The sequence below is a fragment of the Scheffersomyces stipitis genome, chromosome 2, assembly GCF_000209165.1.
Source record: "Scheffersomyces stipitis CBS 6054 chromosome 2, complete sequence".
Classification (NCBI taxonomy): Eukaryota; Fungi; Ascomycota; class Pichiomycetes; order Serinales; family Debaryomycetaceae; genus Scheffersomyces; species Scheffersomyces stipitis.
Genome location: NC_009042.1, coordinates 1,008,196 through 1,026,419, shown reverse-complemented (window position 1 = coordinate 1,026,419; position 18,224 = coordinate 1,008,196). Strand labels below are relative to the sequence as shown.

Below are 18,224 nucleotides of genomic sequence, written 5' to 3'. Positions count from 1 at the left end.
TTTCTCTGGCGTTAAGTTTCAATCATGTAAATCTATTATCCAATAATCTCAAATATTAGTACTTAACTATGTCTAACTTATCGGACGAGAAACTCCCCACAGATTCTGAATTGCAAAAACAGGATAGTGACATCCTCCGCGACCCCAGTGTGATCTCCAATGACATTGATGATGAGGGTAGAGAATTGCCATCTGAAGAGGAAATGAAGACCTTGAGACATGTCTCTGGCAACATCCCCTTAAGATGTTGGTTAGTTGCAATTGTCGAATTGGCAGAAAGATTCTCCTACTATGGTTTATCTGCTCCATTCCAAAACTATATGCAAAACACTCCAGAAGATTCACCAAAGGGTATCTTGGGTTTGAATCAGCAAGGTGCTACAGCATTATCATACTTCTTCCAATTTTGGTGTTACGTTACCCCAATCTTTGGTGGTTGGTTGGCTGATACTTACTTGGGAAAATTCAATACCATCTTTGTTTTCTGTATTGTCTACATCATTGGTATCTTCATTTTGTTCATTACATCCATTCCTGCCATCACCTCTAAGACGACTGCTACTGGTGGTTTTATTGCTGCTATTATCATAATTGGTTTTGCAACCGGTGGTGTCAAGTCTAACGTTTCCCCATTAATTGCCGATCAAGTTCCAAAGGTAAAACCACACATCAAGGTTTTGAAATCTGGAGAAAGAGTCATTGTCGACCCTCACATCACTATCCAGAATGTTTTCATGTTCTTCTACCTTATGATTAATGTTGGCTCTTTGTCAGTCATCGCTACCACTCAATTGGAACATCACGTTGGATTCTGGGCTGCCTACTTGTTGCCATTTTGTTTCTTCTTCATCGCTCTTGCTGCTCTTGCCTTGGGAAGAAACCAATACATTAAGACCCCTGTCAGTGACAAGATCGTCAACAAGACCTTCAAGTGTGCCTGGATTGGTTTGAGAAACGGTTTTAACTTGGAAGCTGCCAAGCCATCCAACAACCCAGAGAAGAATTACCCATGGAGTGACAAGTTTGTTGAAGAAGTCAGAAGAGCCATTTACGGTTGTAAGGTGTTTGTCTTTTACCCTATCTACTGGGTCACCTATGGACAAATGACTAACAATTTCATTTCTCAAGCTGGTCAAATGGAATTGCATGGCTTGCCAAACGATATTTTGCAGGCAATTAACTCGATGTCGATTATTGTATTTATCCCTATTTGTGAAAGATTTGTTTACCCATTCATCAGAAGATTCACTCCTTTCAAGGCTATCACAAAGATCTTCTTTGGTTTCATGTTCGCTACAGGTGCTATGGTCTATGCCGCCGTCTTGCAACATTACATCTACCAGGCTGGTCCATGTTACAACTTTCCAAAAGCTTGTGCACCTGAGTTCAAGACTGTTCCAAACCACATTCACGTTGCCATTCAAGCTCCTGCTTACTTCTTGATTGCCATGTCAGAAATTTTTGCCTCCGTTACTGGTTTGGAATATGCCTACACAAAGGCTCCAGTTTCCATGAAGTCGTTTATCACTTCTCTCTTTTTGGTTACAAACGCTTTCGGATCTGCTCTTGGTATTGCTTTGTCATCCACTTCTGAAGATCCAAAGATGGTCTGGACCTACACTGGTTTGGCAACTGCCTGTTTCATTGCTGGGTGGATCTTTTGGTTCTGCTTCAAGCACTACAACTACAAGGAAGATGAATTCAACAGGTTGGAATACGCAACAGAAGAAGAATACAAAAAGCCTACCCTCGATGGTCTTCAGCCAATTCCTTCTGCTAATTCATACAAGGGACTTGCTTAGTACTTCCCGCATGCGTCGTACTTATTTATACACATATATACTATATTCGTAACACCGACTTGTGTTTAATAGTCAGAGATCTTAATGCATTCATGATTGAAATTTTAGAAAAAGTTGGAAGTAGTCTATTCGAAGAGTTGCAAAAGCTCAAAAGCTTCTGTATAGATGCATGCATTAAGAAGCCTAAAATTAAATGAATTGCAGTTTTTCATGCACGTGAGAAAATGACTAGCATGCAATATATGCAAGAATCTTCTATTTTCAACATATTATTCATGAAGATCTACGTTTATTAAATGATTAAATACGAATTGTTCTCTGATCACTCACCTACACATTTTACGATATTTCTAAATCGTATCAATCCTACAACTCGTATCTGAATAAAGGATTTTCCTTATCGGTCAAATCCGCGAATTCGTGGTTGTCAATAAGCGCAAAGTCTTCAGCGGCATCACTACTCATCCGATCACGTGATCTGTTATCAAACCAGTATACAAACCAGATAGCACCGAGGATGGCTATAGAAAACACTCCAAAGGCAGCAATACAAATTTTGGCTGTCTTGTAGTTGGGAGCCTCTCTTTCTAGGAAAGTCTGTGGGCCGATAAGATTCCCAACACAGTAGCTCACCAAGTAAATTGCATTTGTAGTCACTTTCTTAGTATGCCCAGCAACATTCGAAGAAATAATCGATAAGAGACAGATAAACCCAACGGGGGCAATTGAGTAGAGGATATAACCGGCAAGTTGGAGCTTATGGTTGTTACTAAATGCTAAAAAGCATTCTCCTACAACTGCGATGACTGTACCCACCATGGCCCAGAATAATCTCTTTTTTGCAACATAACTGGCTGCGAAAGCCAAGAGTGAGCATCCTACGAATTCCACTGCACCAGCGGGAATTTGCATCAACAAACCTTCAGGTACGGAGTAACCTAGATCTTCTGTTAACAAAATGCTTCCAAAATTGGTAATCCCTCCGTTGGGAATGTTGGAAGCAAATGCAAAAAGTGCAATCAACCATGTCTTTATGTCGAACATGGCTTCCTTAAACTGGTGCATCTTGAAGTGCTTGTTTCCGAACCCTTGTTGATTTGCTCTAATTCTTTCGACAACCAACATTTTCTCTTCTTCATTAAGAAACCAGGCATTTGCAGGGGTATCTGGAACATGGAACATAAATATGAATCCAATTACGACCGTCAAAGCTCCTGTTATAATAAAAGTAAGTTTCCAAGGAGCGATACTATATGAGTCCTCGTACTGGACCAAGCTATGAGCTATAGCACCAGAGCCAAGCATTGTGCCTATACCGTTACTAGAAAACCATAAAGCAACTCGGAGAAATACTTCTTCCTTTCTGTAGAAACTACCCGTAATTAGAAGGTTAGCTGGAGTTACGGAACTTTCAAGCATACCCAAGATAGTTCTCAAGGCAATAAAGCCAGGATACTGTGGAGTAGCATGGAGCATCAAGATAATACCCCAGAGAATGATGAAAATAGAAAGTGTCTTTGCCACTGGGAACTTCTGCAAGAGTCGGGATGCTGGAAATTCAAAAACCAAATAGCCGATGTAAAACGCAGAGCCAGTCCACGAATACATATCCCCTTGCATGCTCAAGTCTGTTCTCAATCCCAAAACTGAAGCATAGGAATTGGACAATTTATCCATGAACTGGAAACAGTACAATAAACATAAAATAGGCATCAAGTGTAAATCGATCTTCCAAAGTAACTTTCTATCTCTTTCTGGAGTCAATACCACTTGTGCATCCGAATGGTCCAAGGCAAATTTCAATGCTTCATCGACATCGCCAGTAAGTTTCACTTCATGTGAGGTAAAAGGAGAGATGATTGTGGTAATGACATTCTCATTCTTGCCAATGTCTTGTCGAGTGAATGAGGCAACAGCAGTAATGTTTGTCTCATGGACATTTTTCTCTTTGTCCCCAGGCATAATTGATTTTTAGTGCTAGTGGTTGACTTTTCGTAAAGATTTTGACCTTCTACTTTACCTTGATCTTATACCCCTTGATCTACAAGCCCAATTCCGTTTCGACTTCCTTTATTTGATCAGAAACCTATTTAGGTTCTATATTCCGTATCTCCTTAATAAGTTATCTACACATATAATCTAAAACAATAGTATCAAGGGCCATTGTTGGCGGTATCATTTTTGGTTGCGGAATATCCTAATTTGACACGCAAATTGCAACCTACGTTCTTATCTAATCAAAACCAGTTCATAAAAGTGGGTGTGGTCTTGATTACGCTAAACTCCGAGTTCTTTTAGTTGATATCACTATCTGTCTAAATTATGGCCAAAAAACTTTCTCGAACTCAATAAGGTACGAGGACTTTCTATGGAGTTTGGAGATCATCCGTTCTTAAATATGTAGAAAATATTTGAATAGTTGACATTTTCGAATTTCTTGGACTCTTATCTGCCAGTGGTCCAAAAGATAACAAAATCACGGTGTAATACCCAGTAACAGGCGTGCTTTAATTCCTGTAGGTAGATCCTTATTGTTCGTTAAATTGGAATTTGCAATATAGTTATGTATTTAGTGAATTAGCTGAGCGTCTGTATGAGGTCAAAAGTTCCGCTGCTTTATCAGATGCAGCGTCAATTGTTAAGTGTCGTCAAGTTCTTCAATGATTTTGAATTCTGTTCATATATAATTCGTTGAAACATGTGTTCATATGTTGTAAAAGGATGAGTCAACGGCTCTAGGACACCTGATGATTGTAGATATCCCTACCATCGTTTTTGGCTTCTCCTACACCGCTTTCTAAGAAAATTAACAATGGCTATATCAAGCTCTTTGGCTTTTGGCAGTGGTCACAACTTACTTCAACAGAATACGCTATTCACGAACGAATTGATGTTAGCAGTTAGCGCTGATAGATTTATACTACCTATTCTAACGTTGGGCTCTTCAAGATAGATTTAGAATTAATTAGCTATATAAAGTGCTACGATTTAATTGAAGTCGGCAAGACTGAACTCGTCCTCTCCAGCCCAAAGTCGTACGAATCTCGATAAGACAAAAAAATACGTCTATATAGAAAATACCGTACTGTACATTTTAAATGACGGAGAAATTGAACGCGTACGGGCCGAGATATTCCTATTGTATATTCTGTACAATAATTAAAATTATATGGATGTTCTATTAGATAAACCTATACTAGAATAAAATTATGAGTTCTGAAGCTCGTCCGACTCGAAAAATTGAATAAAATTAATGCTGAAGAAGTACGAAAGATGACGAAAGATAAAATCAAAATATTTTGATTTGTAGATGTGGAATCAGTAGCCTTGTTTATACCCGACTTTTTGGAAGAACCATACTAGAAGAAAATTATACAACGGAAAAGAAAGGAAGTGATGCAAGTCGAGTTTATATGATTGGTTTAAAGTTGAATATTCAGAAAAAGAGTAGAGGGAGCACTGCAATCCAGAGAACAGCAAAAGTAGATACTTGCGACATGGATGCTGCACCCTCAAGCGAAACAATAACTGGGGCGGTTGGTTCCAGGTCAGATGGCACGATGACAAGACTTGGTTCAGAACTTAACGATGAGGATGATGGGTGATAAATATGACCAGAAGATGAAGAAGCAGCGTCTCCGTTATTGTTTTCGGTAGAACCATCAGAAGAGCCATCAGAAGAACCGTTGGCAGAGTTATTAGTTCCTTCAGATCCTGCGTCATTGCCAGCAGAGTCGACATTATCAGAATTGCTGTCATTACCATCATCCAAAATTGGAACAGAAGTATCAGCAGAATTAGTATCGCTGATAGTACCTTCTGCACTTTGAGTGATTTCTGATCCCGACGTTGAACCTGGAGTTTCATTAGCGGTATTAAGAGAGGAAGTAGTCTCTTCTTCTCCTTGAGCAGGATTCGTATCAACGATTACAGTAGTAACCGTGGACACTGTTGAAACTTCGTTAATGGTGCTTTCAAAACCAGTACTAGTGGGGAAACTAGTTTTGATTGTTGAAGTTTTCACTACTGTATCCGCAGAATTGGTATCTACATGTGTTGCAGAACTGACACCTATAGCCTCAGAACTCGTCGAGTGAAGTGATGATACATGAACACTGCTATTGAAGTAACCAGAGAATGAAGGAATTTCAACAATCACAGTATCGGTACCACCTTGAGTATCAGTAACAGTAGTCGAAGAAGTTTCAGATCCAGTCCAAGTCGAAGTTACTGTTGTGGTTGGGTTTGGTCCGTCAGAAGGTACCACAACGATGACAGTGTCTGTACCACCTTGAGTATCCGTCACAGTAGTCGAAGAAGTTTCAGATCCAGTCCAAGTCGAAGTTACTGTAGTGGTTGGGTTTGCTCCGTCAGAAGGTACCTCAACAATGACAGTATCCGTACCACCTTGAGTGTCAGTGACGGTAGTAGAGGAGGTTTCTGTACCAGTCCAGGTGGATGTAACTGTAGTAGTTGGGTTTGGTCCGTCAGAAGGTACCTCAATAATCACAGTATCAGTACCACCTTGAGTATCCGTCACAGTAGTCGAAGATGTTTCTGTTCCAGTCCAAGTCGAAGTTACTGTAGTGGTTGGGTTTGGTCCGCCAGATGGTACCACAACAATCACAGTATCAGTACCACCTTGAGTATCCGTTACTGTAGTCGAAGAAGTTTCTGTTCCGGTCCAAGTCGAAGTTACTGTAGTGGTTGGGTTTGGTCCGTCAGAAGGTACCACAACAATCACAGTATCTGTACCACCTTGAGTATCCGTTACAGTAGTCGAAGAAGTTTCTGTTCCGGTCCAAGTCGAAGTTACTGTTGTGGTTGGGTTTGGTCCGTCAGAAGGTACCTCAACAATCACAGTATCAGTACCGCCTTGAGTGTCAGTGACAGTAGTAGAGGAGGTTTCTGTTCCAGTCCAGGTGGATGTAACTGTGGTAGTTGGGTTTGGTCCGTCAGAAGGTACCACAACGATGACAGTGTCTGTACCACCTTGAGTATCCGTCAAAGTAGTCGAAGAAGTTTCAGATCCAGTCCAAGTCGAAGTTACTGTAGTGGTTGGGTTTGCTCCGTCAGAAGGTACCTCAACAATGACAGTATCCGTACCACCTTGAGTGTCAGTGACGGTAGTAGAGGAGGTTTCTGTTCCAGTCCAGGTGGAAGTAATCGTGGTGGTTGGGTTTGAGGGGACTTCCACTATAACTGTATCAGTACCACCTTGCGTATCAGTGACGGTAGTCGAAGTAGTTTCTGTTCCAGTCCAGGTGGAAGTAATCGTGGTAGTTGGGTTTGAAGGAACAACCACAATCACAGTGTCTGTACCACCTTGAGTATCAGTGACAGTGGTCGAAGAAGTTTCTGTTCCAGTCCAGGTGGAAGTTACTGTAGTAGTTGGGTTTGGTCCGTCAGAAGGTACCTCAACAATGACAGTATCCGTACCACCTTGAGTGTCAGTGACGGTTGTAGAGGAGGTTTCTGTACCAGTCCAGGTGGATGTAACTGTAGTAGTTGGGTTTGGTCCGTCAGAAGGTACCTCAACAATCACAGTATCAGTACCACCTTGAGTGTCAGTGACGGTAGTCGAAGATGTTTCTGTTCCTGTCCAAGTCGAGGTAATTGTGGTGGTTGGATTTGATGGAACCACAACGATGACAGTGTCTGTACCACCTTGAGTATCAGTGACAGTGGTCGAAGTAGTTTCTGTTCCAGTCCAGGTGGAAGTGATCGTGGTGGTTGGATTCGAAGGGACTACAACAATCACAGTATCAGTTCCACCTTGCGTATCAGTGACAGTAGTCGAAGTAGTTTCTGTTCCAGTCCAAGTCGAGGTAATTGTGGTGGTTGGGTTTGAGGGGACTTCCACTATAACTGTATCAGTACCACCTTGCGTATCAGTGACTGTAGTAGAGGAGGTTTCTGTTCCAGTCCAAGTCGAAGTTACTGTTGTGGTTGGGTTTGGTCCGTCAGAAGGTACCACAACAATCACAGTATCAGTACCACCTTGAGTGTCAGTGACGGTTGTAGAGGAGGTTTCTGTACCAGTCCAGGTGGATGTAACTGTAGTAGTTGGGTTTGGTCCGTCAGAAGGTACCTCAACAATCACAGTATCAGTACCACCTTGAGTGTCAGTGACTGTAGTAGAGGAAGTTTCTGTTCCAGTCCAGGTGGAAGTAATCGTGGTGGTTGGGTTTGAGGGGACTTCCACTATAACTGTATCAGTACCACCTTGCGTATCAGTGACGGTAGTCGAAGTAGTTTCTGTTCCAGTCCAGGTGGAAGTAATCGTGGTGGTTGGGTTTGATGGGACTTCCACTATAACTGTATCAGTACCACCTTGCGTATCGGTGACGGTAGTCGAAGTAGTTTCTGTTCCAGTCCAGGTGGAAGTAATCGTGGTGGTTGGGTTTGAGGGGACTTCCACTATAACTGTATCAGTACCACCTTGCGTATCGGTGACGGTAGTCGAAGTAGTTTCTGTTCCTGTCCAGGTGGAAGTAATCGTGGTGGTTGGGTTTGATGGGACTTCCACTATAACTGTATCAGTACCACCTTGCGTATCAGTGACGGTAGTCGAAGTAGTTTCTGTTCCAGTCCAGGTGGAAGTAATCGTGGTAGTTGGGTTTGAAGGAACAACCACAATCACAGTGTCTGTACCACCTTGAGTATCAGTGACAGTAGTGGAAGAAGTTTCTGTTCCAGTCCAAGTGGAAGTAATCGTGGTGGTTGGGTTTGAGGGGACTTCCACTATAACTGTATCAGTACCACCTTGCGTATCGGTGACGGTAGTCGAAGTAGTTTCTGTTCCTGTCCAGGTGGAAGTTACTGTTGTGGTTGGGTTTGGTCCGTCAGAAGGTACCACAACAATCACAGTATCTGTACCACCTTGAGTGTCAGTGACTGTAGTAGAGGAGGTTTCTGTTCCAGTCCAAGTCGAAGTTACTGTTGTGGTTGGGTTTGGTCCGTCAGAAGGTACCTCAACAATCACAGTATCAGTTCCACCTTGCGTATCAGTGACGGTAGTCGAAGTAGTTTCTGTTCCAGTCCAAGTCGAGGTAATTGTGGTGGTTGGGTTTGAGGGGACTTCCACTATAACTGTATCAGTACCACCTTGTGTATCAGTGACGGTAGTCGAAGTAGTTTCTGTTCCTGTCCAGGTGGAAGTAATCGTGGTAGTTGGGTTTGAAGGAACAACCACAATCACAGTGTCTGTACCACCTTGAGTATCAGTGACAGTAGTGGAAGAAGTTTCTGTTCCAGTCCAAGTCGAGGTAATTGTGGTGGTTGGATTTGATGGAACCACAACGATGACAGTGTCTGTACCACCTTGAGTATCAGTGACTGTAGTAGAGGAGGTTTCTGTTCCAGTCCAGGTGGAAGTAATCGTGGTGGTTGGGTTTGATGGGACTTCCACTATAACAGTATCGGTACCACCTTGAGTGTCAGTGACGGTAGTCGAAGTAGTTTCTGTTCCAGTCCAGGTGGAAGTAATCGTGGTGGTTGGGTTTGAGGGGACTTCCACTATAACTGTATCAGTACCACCTTGCGTATCAGTGACTGTAGTAGAGGAAGTTTCTGTTCCAGTCCAGGTGGAAGTAATCGTGGTGGTTGGGTTTGAGGGGACTTCCACTATAACTGTATCAGTACCACCTTGTGTATCAGTGACGGTAGTCGAAGTAGTTTCTGTTCCTGTCCAGGTGGAAGTAATCGTGGTGGTTGGATTTGATGGAACCACAACGATGACAGTATCAGTACCACCTTGCGTATCAGTGACTGTAGTAGAGGAAGTTTCTGTTCCTGTCCAGGTGGAAGTAATCGTGGTGGTTGGATTCGAAGGGACTACAACAATTACAGTATCAGTTCCACCTTGAGTGTCAGTGACAGTAGTCGAAGAGGTTTCTGTTCCAGTCCAAGTGGATGTTAATGTTGTGGTTGGATTCGAAGGAACCACAACTATGATAGTATCAGTTCCGCCATGTGTATCAGTAACAGTGGTGGATGAAGTTTCTGTTCCAGTCCAAGTCGATGTCACAGTAGTTGTTGGGTTTGGTGGGTAAGAAGTTGGAACTTCCACAATGACAGTGTTTGTGCCTCCGGAAGTGGCAGTAACGGTGGTGGTGGTTGTTACGGTGCCGGTGTAAGTTTGGGTGATTGTTGTAGTTGGGGTTGGGACAATTACAATAATAGTATTTGTACTTTTACCAGTAGCGGTAGTCACAGTGGTACTGGATCCAGTGCCAGTTGAGGTAGTGAGAACAATGACATGACCATCACCTCCGCTATCGGAATTCTGATAAGAACTCCATGTAACTTTGGTGCTCTTGTCATTATTGATAGAGGATCCGACACAAACGAACTTGTTAGTGTAAGAAACAGTAAGTAAATTTGCGGTAGCCGACGTAAGTCCATCTATAAACGGTCTGTAACCGGCAGGAATATTCTTGTATGTTATTTGGTAGCCAGAAGCAGAGCAGGTATAGGTGAACAGAAAATCTGTCTCTGCGTCGGTTGGGAAATACCAATCATTCAATTGGTTGGTAATTGCAGCATGAACACTAGAGCAATCTAATTTGCCGCCACTGAAAGAGAATCCCAAAGTACCGGAAGTGTAACCTCTTGGACATTGACCAGCAACTAACAAGTGTTGGCTCTCACCGAGCTGAGGGAGGAACCTGTTTCTGTAAATGATGTTAGTGGGGTTGACTCCAGAAGCAGGATAACCGGTTTCAAAGTTTGCAGTAATAGAGAGTTTGGTGTCACCATCATTGAAGGTAACAGTATTATCACCACTGGCAAAGCATTTAGAATCGGTCAAATCTACAGGGGTAGCACTTCCACCAATATTAAATACAACTGGAAAATAAACAGATCCTGAGGCAAGGGTGCTTGTGGTAACAGCATTTTCAACTGTACATTGTAATTGAGAATATGGAACAATGATTTCACCACCAAGTGTTTGACATGTAGCATAAGTGATTCCACCAGCTTGAAGGAGTACTGGTGCATCAGCAGGAGTTTGTGTGAACTTGAAAGTGCATGGCATGTCTAAGGTGAATGTGTCACCAGGAGCAACCTTAGTGCCATCAAGTTGCCATTTCAAAGTGGCAATCCAACTTGGATTAGCTGGTCCATCAAATGGATAGTTACCCCCGTTCTGGAAAACAAGAGAGTCGAAGCTGGTGAAAACACCTGAGACAACTGCAGCTCTTACACACAGAAAAAGGAAAGCAACTGCTAATACTATAAGCATTGTTAATGAATTGACTTATGACAACCTACTCTGAGCAGAAACAAGACAAAAAAATCTCAGGGGACGTTCATGCTTATATACTTCTCAATTTCAACCGATATCTCCTCTTGAGTGGCTAGAAACCAACTCCTTACGAAGGTTTCCACATGAACAAATTGCAGAAGAATTTTATGGAATGCGTTATTTTATTGGGGTTCAATAAGAATGTAGTACACTTACAATTATACCACAGAGCTGCATATCTAGTTTTTGCATATGCAGCTGACCTTTAACGATTAGTTGCAGCCATTCTGGAATCATATTGACGCATAGATGAAAAGAGCACCATATGCAGTATTTTACATCCATTGCAGCCATTGTTCTTGGTCGCCTTGTAAAGATATTCTTATCTGCAAGATTTGCTGCCAATGCAAGTTAACGAAAATAAGCTCATCCTCAAAAAATAACTCAATATGCAGATTCAGAAACCAGTAATTATTGTAATTTTCTGCGTAGATGAGATTCCCGGACGACAACAATAGTAATATAGCTTTTGCGTTCATGATGCTGCCGGCCATTGTTTGTCAGAAAAGAGAGTGCTCAATAGCAACTTGTTAACTGTCTCTCAAAAAAACATATGCACACTTCGTTTTCAAGAAGTCTAAAGTTATCTACCAGTTGTGTCCCTTAAATTTAGAAGGCGGCGTTAAACATTAATACCTAATTTCTCATTATATCTGTCTAAAAGCACCCTCATTTTTAGTTTTATACATGTGAATTCTTAAATGTGAGCGTATCTCCTGGAAGACTAGATTTGAACAATAGCAGTCAGGGAATATTTTCGTATTGGTTAGAGGAAAGCGATATACATGCAGTCTCTCATCTATAAATTCAATAAGTTCTTGGACGAATGCATTGTCGTGTACAGTATTTTGTCCACTTATGCACCTCCCCTATCAGAAAGTCGTATCCAATAGATTTGAAATCACAGAAATCATAAAATAATTGACTGAAAGACAAGTCAGGAGCATTCGAAATATTTGTTCGGGTTGAAGTAGTCACTCTGTTGTACAGAGAACTCCCCAGCTCCTTTAACAGATGTGAATATTTTCATAAATAAAACCAGTATTCAGACTCAAAAATAAATGTAGAACGCCGAAGGTGGTGTATTATTGTGCAATCTTGCAGTATTGATTGTTGAAGATAGACTATTTTCTCCTTTGTAATAATATGGAACAGGTGATAGAATGCAAATTAAAGGAAGAGATATCATGATGTCTGAAATAAGATGCAGAATTTCCTTGCGAATCTAGATAACTACCATATCCATTCACTCTACAGTTCGTTGGTGTTTATTCATCCATTACATCGAGGAGAATGATTCTATCTAATTCATTACAGGCTTTGAATTGACTCGTATGACTTTTCAAGTGTTTCCTTCAGTAGTGAACGCTCGCCGTAGAAAGATTCCAGAAGAAAAGTTATATAGTAGATTGCGGTTTGCTAGATTGTTGAAGAACATAAATGTTGACTACGTTTCCAATGTGTGCTCATTCAGAACAAATTCTGCTTCAACTTGAAACGAATTACTGTTGCTTCCGGGTACCAGGAACATGAAGAGAAGGACATACGATTTGAATCCTGAGAGTTAGGGGTCATTAGTTGTATTCAAATCAAGTTGTCTGTCCTTCAGATAAGCTTGATGTCTAGCAAATGAGATTGCACCAGTTCCTAAATAGAAGTATTTTCAGAATTATTGAAGCAGAGGGTACGAATTTTTGCTCTTACTACCTACTACCAAAATCGATCCCAATTGAACAATATTGAAAAGGTCAACTTTAGAGAAGGAGATTTATATGTTACTGTAGCTAGAAGAATGAGTAATTTTTTTACAATGCCAACTTAGCATACCCGTGGTTGCTTTAAGATTCAGTTGAAAACTTTGAAAAATGTCTCGGAATGGAGCAAATTGACAAAGTGATAATAGGAGCTATAGAAAGCTTGTTAAGTATTTCAATTATTGAACATATTTTGGGCGTAATTTGCGAATTTTTTCAAGTATCAAGTGCTTGATATCAACTTCTTCTCGAAGTGAGCCCATTTAACCTCTTTGAGACATTCTTTTTGGTTCCATTGGGAATAGAATTCACTTCTGAAGTACGTAGAATCAAATATCCCAGTAATTTACGAGCATTAATGATTGGTAAGTCTTAGTCAACGGAGTTGGCCATAGATTTTTTAAATCCGAAACTACCTGCATGTTGAGTATCAAACGAATTCTTGTTAAGAGAGGTGCATATGATGGAAAATACTGTACTCTAATGCGTTGACGAAAATATCTCTTCATGACATGGAATGTGCATTCAAATATTATATTATTTTTTCATGGTCGGATGACCGACAACTAGATAACTGAGTACAAGATCATACTTTCCCCAAAAGTGGACTATTGTGGAATAAAACTGTAAACGAAAGCCATTGACAAAAAACACCAAGTTAATTCATCTCAAACTACAAAAAACTTATGTTGGCGAAACCAAACACGGACACTAAATTATAGTTTAAAAAAAGACTTCTGGTAGCTCAATTAGTCGAAACTTTAATTTTTGCAATAATAAGCCTTGGATATTCTGTTTGGAAATTTCAGGATCAACACCCAGAATAAGCGAGTTCGCTAAGAAGACGGCTAAGGAAAACTAATTAGGACCCTGGTTTTCCAGAAATTTCAGTTTATACCTGCAAGTTAGACTCGGAAATACCGAAGCCTAGATAAAATATAGTCAAGCAAGTCTGATTGGAATGTAAAAATAAACAATTTTCTTTTTATAGTCTTACAAAAATTTGCTACCACTCGCTTGAAGGCTCAGCAACTTCGTGTTTTGAACATTTGGTTTGCTTCCAAGACCCTGTTGCGTTTTCCAAGCCATCGTATTGTACTATTGTATTTTTTTGTTTGTATATGATCGATTTGGTGAACTTTTCTGGTCTAAAGCCATGATTGCTCAGCCGATATTGATATGGAGCATTTCGTTTACGTGGATGCGACCCATCTACTAATAACTGTGTCCATTGACTCGGCAGGACTCGACCGGACTCGTCCGAGACTGCACTGCACCTTTCCACCATCAAAATGATTTGAAAAAGTCAAACCTAATTATATTATCGCCCGGGGAACAATTACGGTTTCATGGTTCTTTCTTCTATCTACAAATATTTTCCATGGTTCACTTAGTAAACCATTACCAGTTACATTGTCGTAGATCTCTAATTACGTGGTCATTATATGCGTCAAAGAGAATGCGAAAGAAAATTTCCTGTACTCTCGAAAGAAAACAAAATCTTCAATACAGTTGTTTAGTAATACTAACAAAGGACTGTTGAGAAAGCAGAAAGTAACGCAATAAGTACATTGAGAAATGATCCACTAAGAAAAGACGCCCGGGTGTTCGGATATTGCAGTCAGTTGCAAACCTTGGCCCAGTTCGAAAAGGATTCCAAGACAATTCCTATAATTTCATTGAAAGTGTCCGTAGCAACTATGTAGCACAGAAAAGTGAAATTTGTTCAAAAATGCTTTCCGTAATAGACATGCGTTGAATTTGGAAGTTTAGTATACCAAAAGATGTACATCGTCAAAGCACAAATTGGTTTCCTGAAATTCTGACATCTGCTTCACACAGGAAAGCCCTGTTCTAGACGAGTGAATGTACTATTACCAACCAAACTGCGGCGGAACACCACTTGTCCCGTAATTTCGTATATCCATACAAGACAAGCACTTTCTAAGCGTGCGTAAGAATCAGGCAACCGAGTATTGTTTAATTATTATCCGCTTCAAAAATATTTAGGTGCTGTTCAGAAGATGAGTTTTATGTCCTGGTGAAAAATTTTCAAAATTCTTGCTTTGCATTGGAATGTCAATTATTTTGCGTCATTGGCAAACACTAAAATGCACATACTAAATGCGCTAGGTCGGTTCCTGGTGCAGACCTGTTCCAGGTATGCATTGGAAGCGAGGAACTGAAATGGAATCTAAGTAAGCGAAAAATGTCCTGTGGAGAAAAAGTAAATGAAACCGACGATCCTTTTCTCCATAAGGCTGGGAAGAGACGAACCCTGGTCAAGCTGGAAATATAATTAGATTTCCGAAGAAGGTCGAATATTGCCGAATCTGCATTTCTGCTCGACTCAGACGGGATGTAATTACTCCAGTTTCACAAATTTCATATAATTTTCTAACTGATGTATTACCTAAGTGAAACTAGAGGATCTGCAAACACTCCCTAGCAGGTTCTTGCTAAAGCAACGGTCGGAGTAAACGCCAGGTGGCATGGTGGCTAGTATAGGGGTCGGTGAAGTATCACGTGAATTTCTCCAATAAATGTTGTTGGCTATGAGGCTGCGAAAAGTCGAAATTGTATTGGACAGCCAACTGGACAAAGTTGGTACCGTTATATAGGAAGACGAGGATTAATAGCTCCTACTACCATATCACTCTTATTCTTCGTTTTACCCATCTTGTTATCTTACAATTGTCTTCCTTGAAAACCTCTTTCACAATGAACAGAAGCTAACAGTGCTACCTGGGTGGTTTGTACACGACTTTTTCATCGCGATTATCACCAAGCTCCAGTAAATACATCCAGTACGCGTCAGTTACCTATCACATCAGCGGACACCACCATCGGCATTCCATCCCATGGAATTCACACAAGCGACCCAGCCGACGCAGCAGTCGCCTGCGACGCAGCCGCACGACGGTATAACATCTGCGAGTGAAGACTCGTTCAGCTCATCGGCTACAAACAGAATCTGCCGCTTGATCTGTACCACCAGCCAGTACACTCACTTTGATCTCATCCAGAATCAACCGACAGTAAACGGCAAAAAGACGTGGACTGCTGGTCGTAGTCCGGAATCAGACTTCCATCTCAGCACGTCGTCGCGTTTGTCCAACCGCCATTTCAAGATATGGCTCTCTGAAACCGATAAGTCACTCTGGATCCAAGACATTCTGACCAATGGGACTCATTTGAACAATACACGTCTTGTCAAGGGCTCTAACTATATGCTAAACCAGGGTGACGAAATAGCTGTGGGTGTGGGTGTTCCCAAGGATGTGGTCAGGTTTGTGGTGCTCTTTGCAGACCCTTACAATCCGGCGAAGTTGCCCAATTCGGACAATGGTTCTGTCGTGAAGGATCAAGGCATCTACAAAGATTTCATCATTAAGAACGAGACAATTGGCCAGGGAGCATTTGCTACTGTAAAGAAGGCTGTCGAACGCTCTTCGGGTAAGTCTTTCGCAGTAAAAATCATAAATCGTAGAAAAGCTCTTAACACTGGAGGTGGAGCCATGGTAGGAGTCGATAGAGAATTGTCTATATTGAGAAAACTTGATCACCCCAATATCGTGTCGCTCAAGGCGTTTTACGAGGACTTGGATAACTATTACATCGTCATGGAATTAGTCCCTGGTGGAGATTTGATGGACTTTGTAGCTGCGAATGGAGCTATTGGTGAAGACGCTACCCAAGTGATTACCAGGCAAATCTTGGAAGGAATAGCGTATGTCCATAAACTAGGCATTTCGCATCGAGACCTAAAGCCCGACAACATTTTGATAATGAAAGACGATCCCATCTTAGTGAAAATAACCGATTTTGGACTAGCGAAGTTCAGTGACAACTCTACGTTCATGAAGACTTTCTGTGGCACTTTGGCCTATGTAGCGCCAGAAGTGATTACCGGTAAGTACGAACTGTCACAGAACGAATCTAAGCGCAACTACTCGTCCCTTGTGGACATCTGGTCACTTGGGTGTCTCGTGTACGTGCTTTTGACATCGCATTTGCCATTTAACGGTAAGACTCAAGCCCAGATGTTCCTGAAGATAAAGAAGGGAGAGTTTCACGAAGCACCTTTAAACTCGTACGAAATCTCACCTGAAGGTAGAGACTTTTTGCTGTGTTGTTTACAAGTAAACCCCAGACTTAGAGTAACAGCTGAAGAAGCTCTTAAACACGTGTGGTTAAAGGATGTCTTTGATGAAGCTTCACAACTGCAGAAAGCTCTTAGTTTGTCACAGTCACAATCTCAGCAATCACGAAAAGTAGACAATGGTATACCTATCGATACGTCAATGAGTAAAATCGATGAAGATATAATGTTAAGGCCATTGGACAGCGAAAAGAACAGAAAAAACAAACAACACAATAACGACTTCAAGGTACCGAAAAGAGTGGTACCTTTATCTCAATCACAACCATTTTCACAACCAAGACATGAAGGAAGACGAGTGCATGAACTAGACGTAGTACAAGAAGAATCTGTAGAAGCAAGTGAGGTATTGCAGGAGTCTACTCCATTACGAAAGGAATTGAAGTCAAGGTCTGCTTCCGAAGCATTTGCATCACCTCTGAAACCTAAAAGAGTGAAGAAAGAGGATGCGGTTGAAGAGGAAGCTAATGATGATGAAATACTACAAGAGAATAAATTACAGCTTAGCAAAGTCAGCCTTCATGAAAAATCGCCTACTGCTCAAGTTGACGACAATACTGATAAGTTGGGATCTTCTACTAGAAAGGAACTCTCAAGCAGAGGATCCAAACCTTATCATCAAGTGCTATTCAGTTCTAACCATGGATCATCATATGACCATGGTAATCTGCTGCAAGGAAACAATATAGTAGGAAAAGATTTGATGCGGTCTTCGTTTCTAACTTTACGTCCCTTAGAAAACTCTATTTTCAGAAGACTGATACATGTTCCTAAAGGAAAGTCCAGTTATTCTATTGGTCGACATGACGTGTGTGATACGCATATCAACGATGATAGAATCTCTAAGGTACATTGCCTCGTGCGTAAAGAAACCATAGACGAATCTACCGTGGTATGGCTTTTAGATATGAGTACGAATTCATGTACTGTTCTGGAGAGATTGGTCGGAAGAGGTAAGAAGATTGCACTTCGGGATGGAGACTTTGTTTATTTGTTCATAGATGACAAATCCCGAGAACTGATTGGCTTTGAAGTTGTTTTAGGAGGTAATTCTGATGAGATGGTAGATGATGGCGATAGAGTCATTGTTAATCAGACAGAGTATGAGTTGGGACTCAAGCCGAAGTTTGTGGTTCAAGCCGGAGGGAGAATCGTTAGTGTGGGTAGAAGCGAACCAAACTAACGGAAATGTAAAA

At 41.2% G+C, this 18,224-nt stretch overlaps 4 protein-coding genes across 4 annotated transcripts; 2 read left to right on the top strand and 2 right to left on the bottom strand. All coding sequences in view use genetic code 12, as the record gives it.

Annotated features, from left to right (window-relative positions):
- Positions 1-68: 68 nt before the first annotated feature.
- PICST_66905 (peptide transporter) lies at positions 69-1,910 on the top strand (the record flags this gene model as incomplete). The annotated part of the gene is made up of 1 exon (XM_001382933.1): positions 69-1,910. The coding sequence occupies one exon, from the start codon at positions 69-71 to the stop codon at positions 1,800-1,802; it is 1,734 nt and encodes a 577-aa protein (XP_001382970.1).
- A 258-nt stretch (positions 1,911-2,168) lies between these two features.
- Positions 2,169-3,764, bottom strand: DAL4 (allantoate permease; the record flags this gene model as incomplete). The annotated part of the gene is made up of 1 exon (XM_001382387.1): positions 2,169-3,764. The coding sequence occupies one exon, from the start codon at positions 3,762-3,764 to the stop codon at positions 2,169-2,171; it is 1,596 nt and encodes a 531-aa protein (XP_001382424.1).
- Positions 3,765-9,633: 5,869 nt separating this feature from the next.
- Positions 9,634-11,049, bottom strand: ALS1.2 (Agglutinin-like protein 1 precursor; the record flags this gene model as incomplete). Its single annotated transcript, XM_001382386.1, has 1 exon — positions 9,634-11,049. A coding segment is annotated over one exon (1,416 nt), but the record flags the coding sequence as incomplete, so codon positions are not given.
- Positions 11,050-15,847: 4,798 nt separating this feature from the next.
- On the top strand, positions 15,848-18,211 carry PICST_41175 (Calcium/calmodulin-dependent protein kinase; the record flags this gene model as incomplete). Its single annotated transcript, XM_001382932.1, has 4 exons — positions 15,848-17,150; positions 17,190-17,418; positions 17,536-17,660; positions 17,706-18,211. Coding segments are annotated over 4 exons (2,163 nt in total), but the record flags the coding sequence as incomplete, so codon positions are not given.
- Between the last annotated feature and the right edge of the window lie 13 nt (positions 18,212-18,224).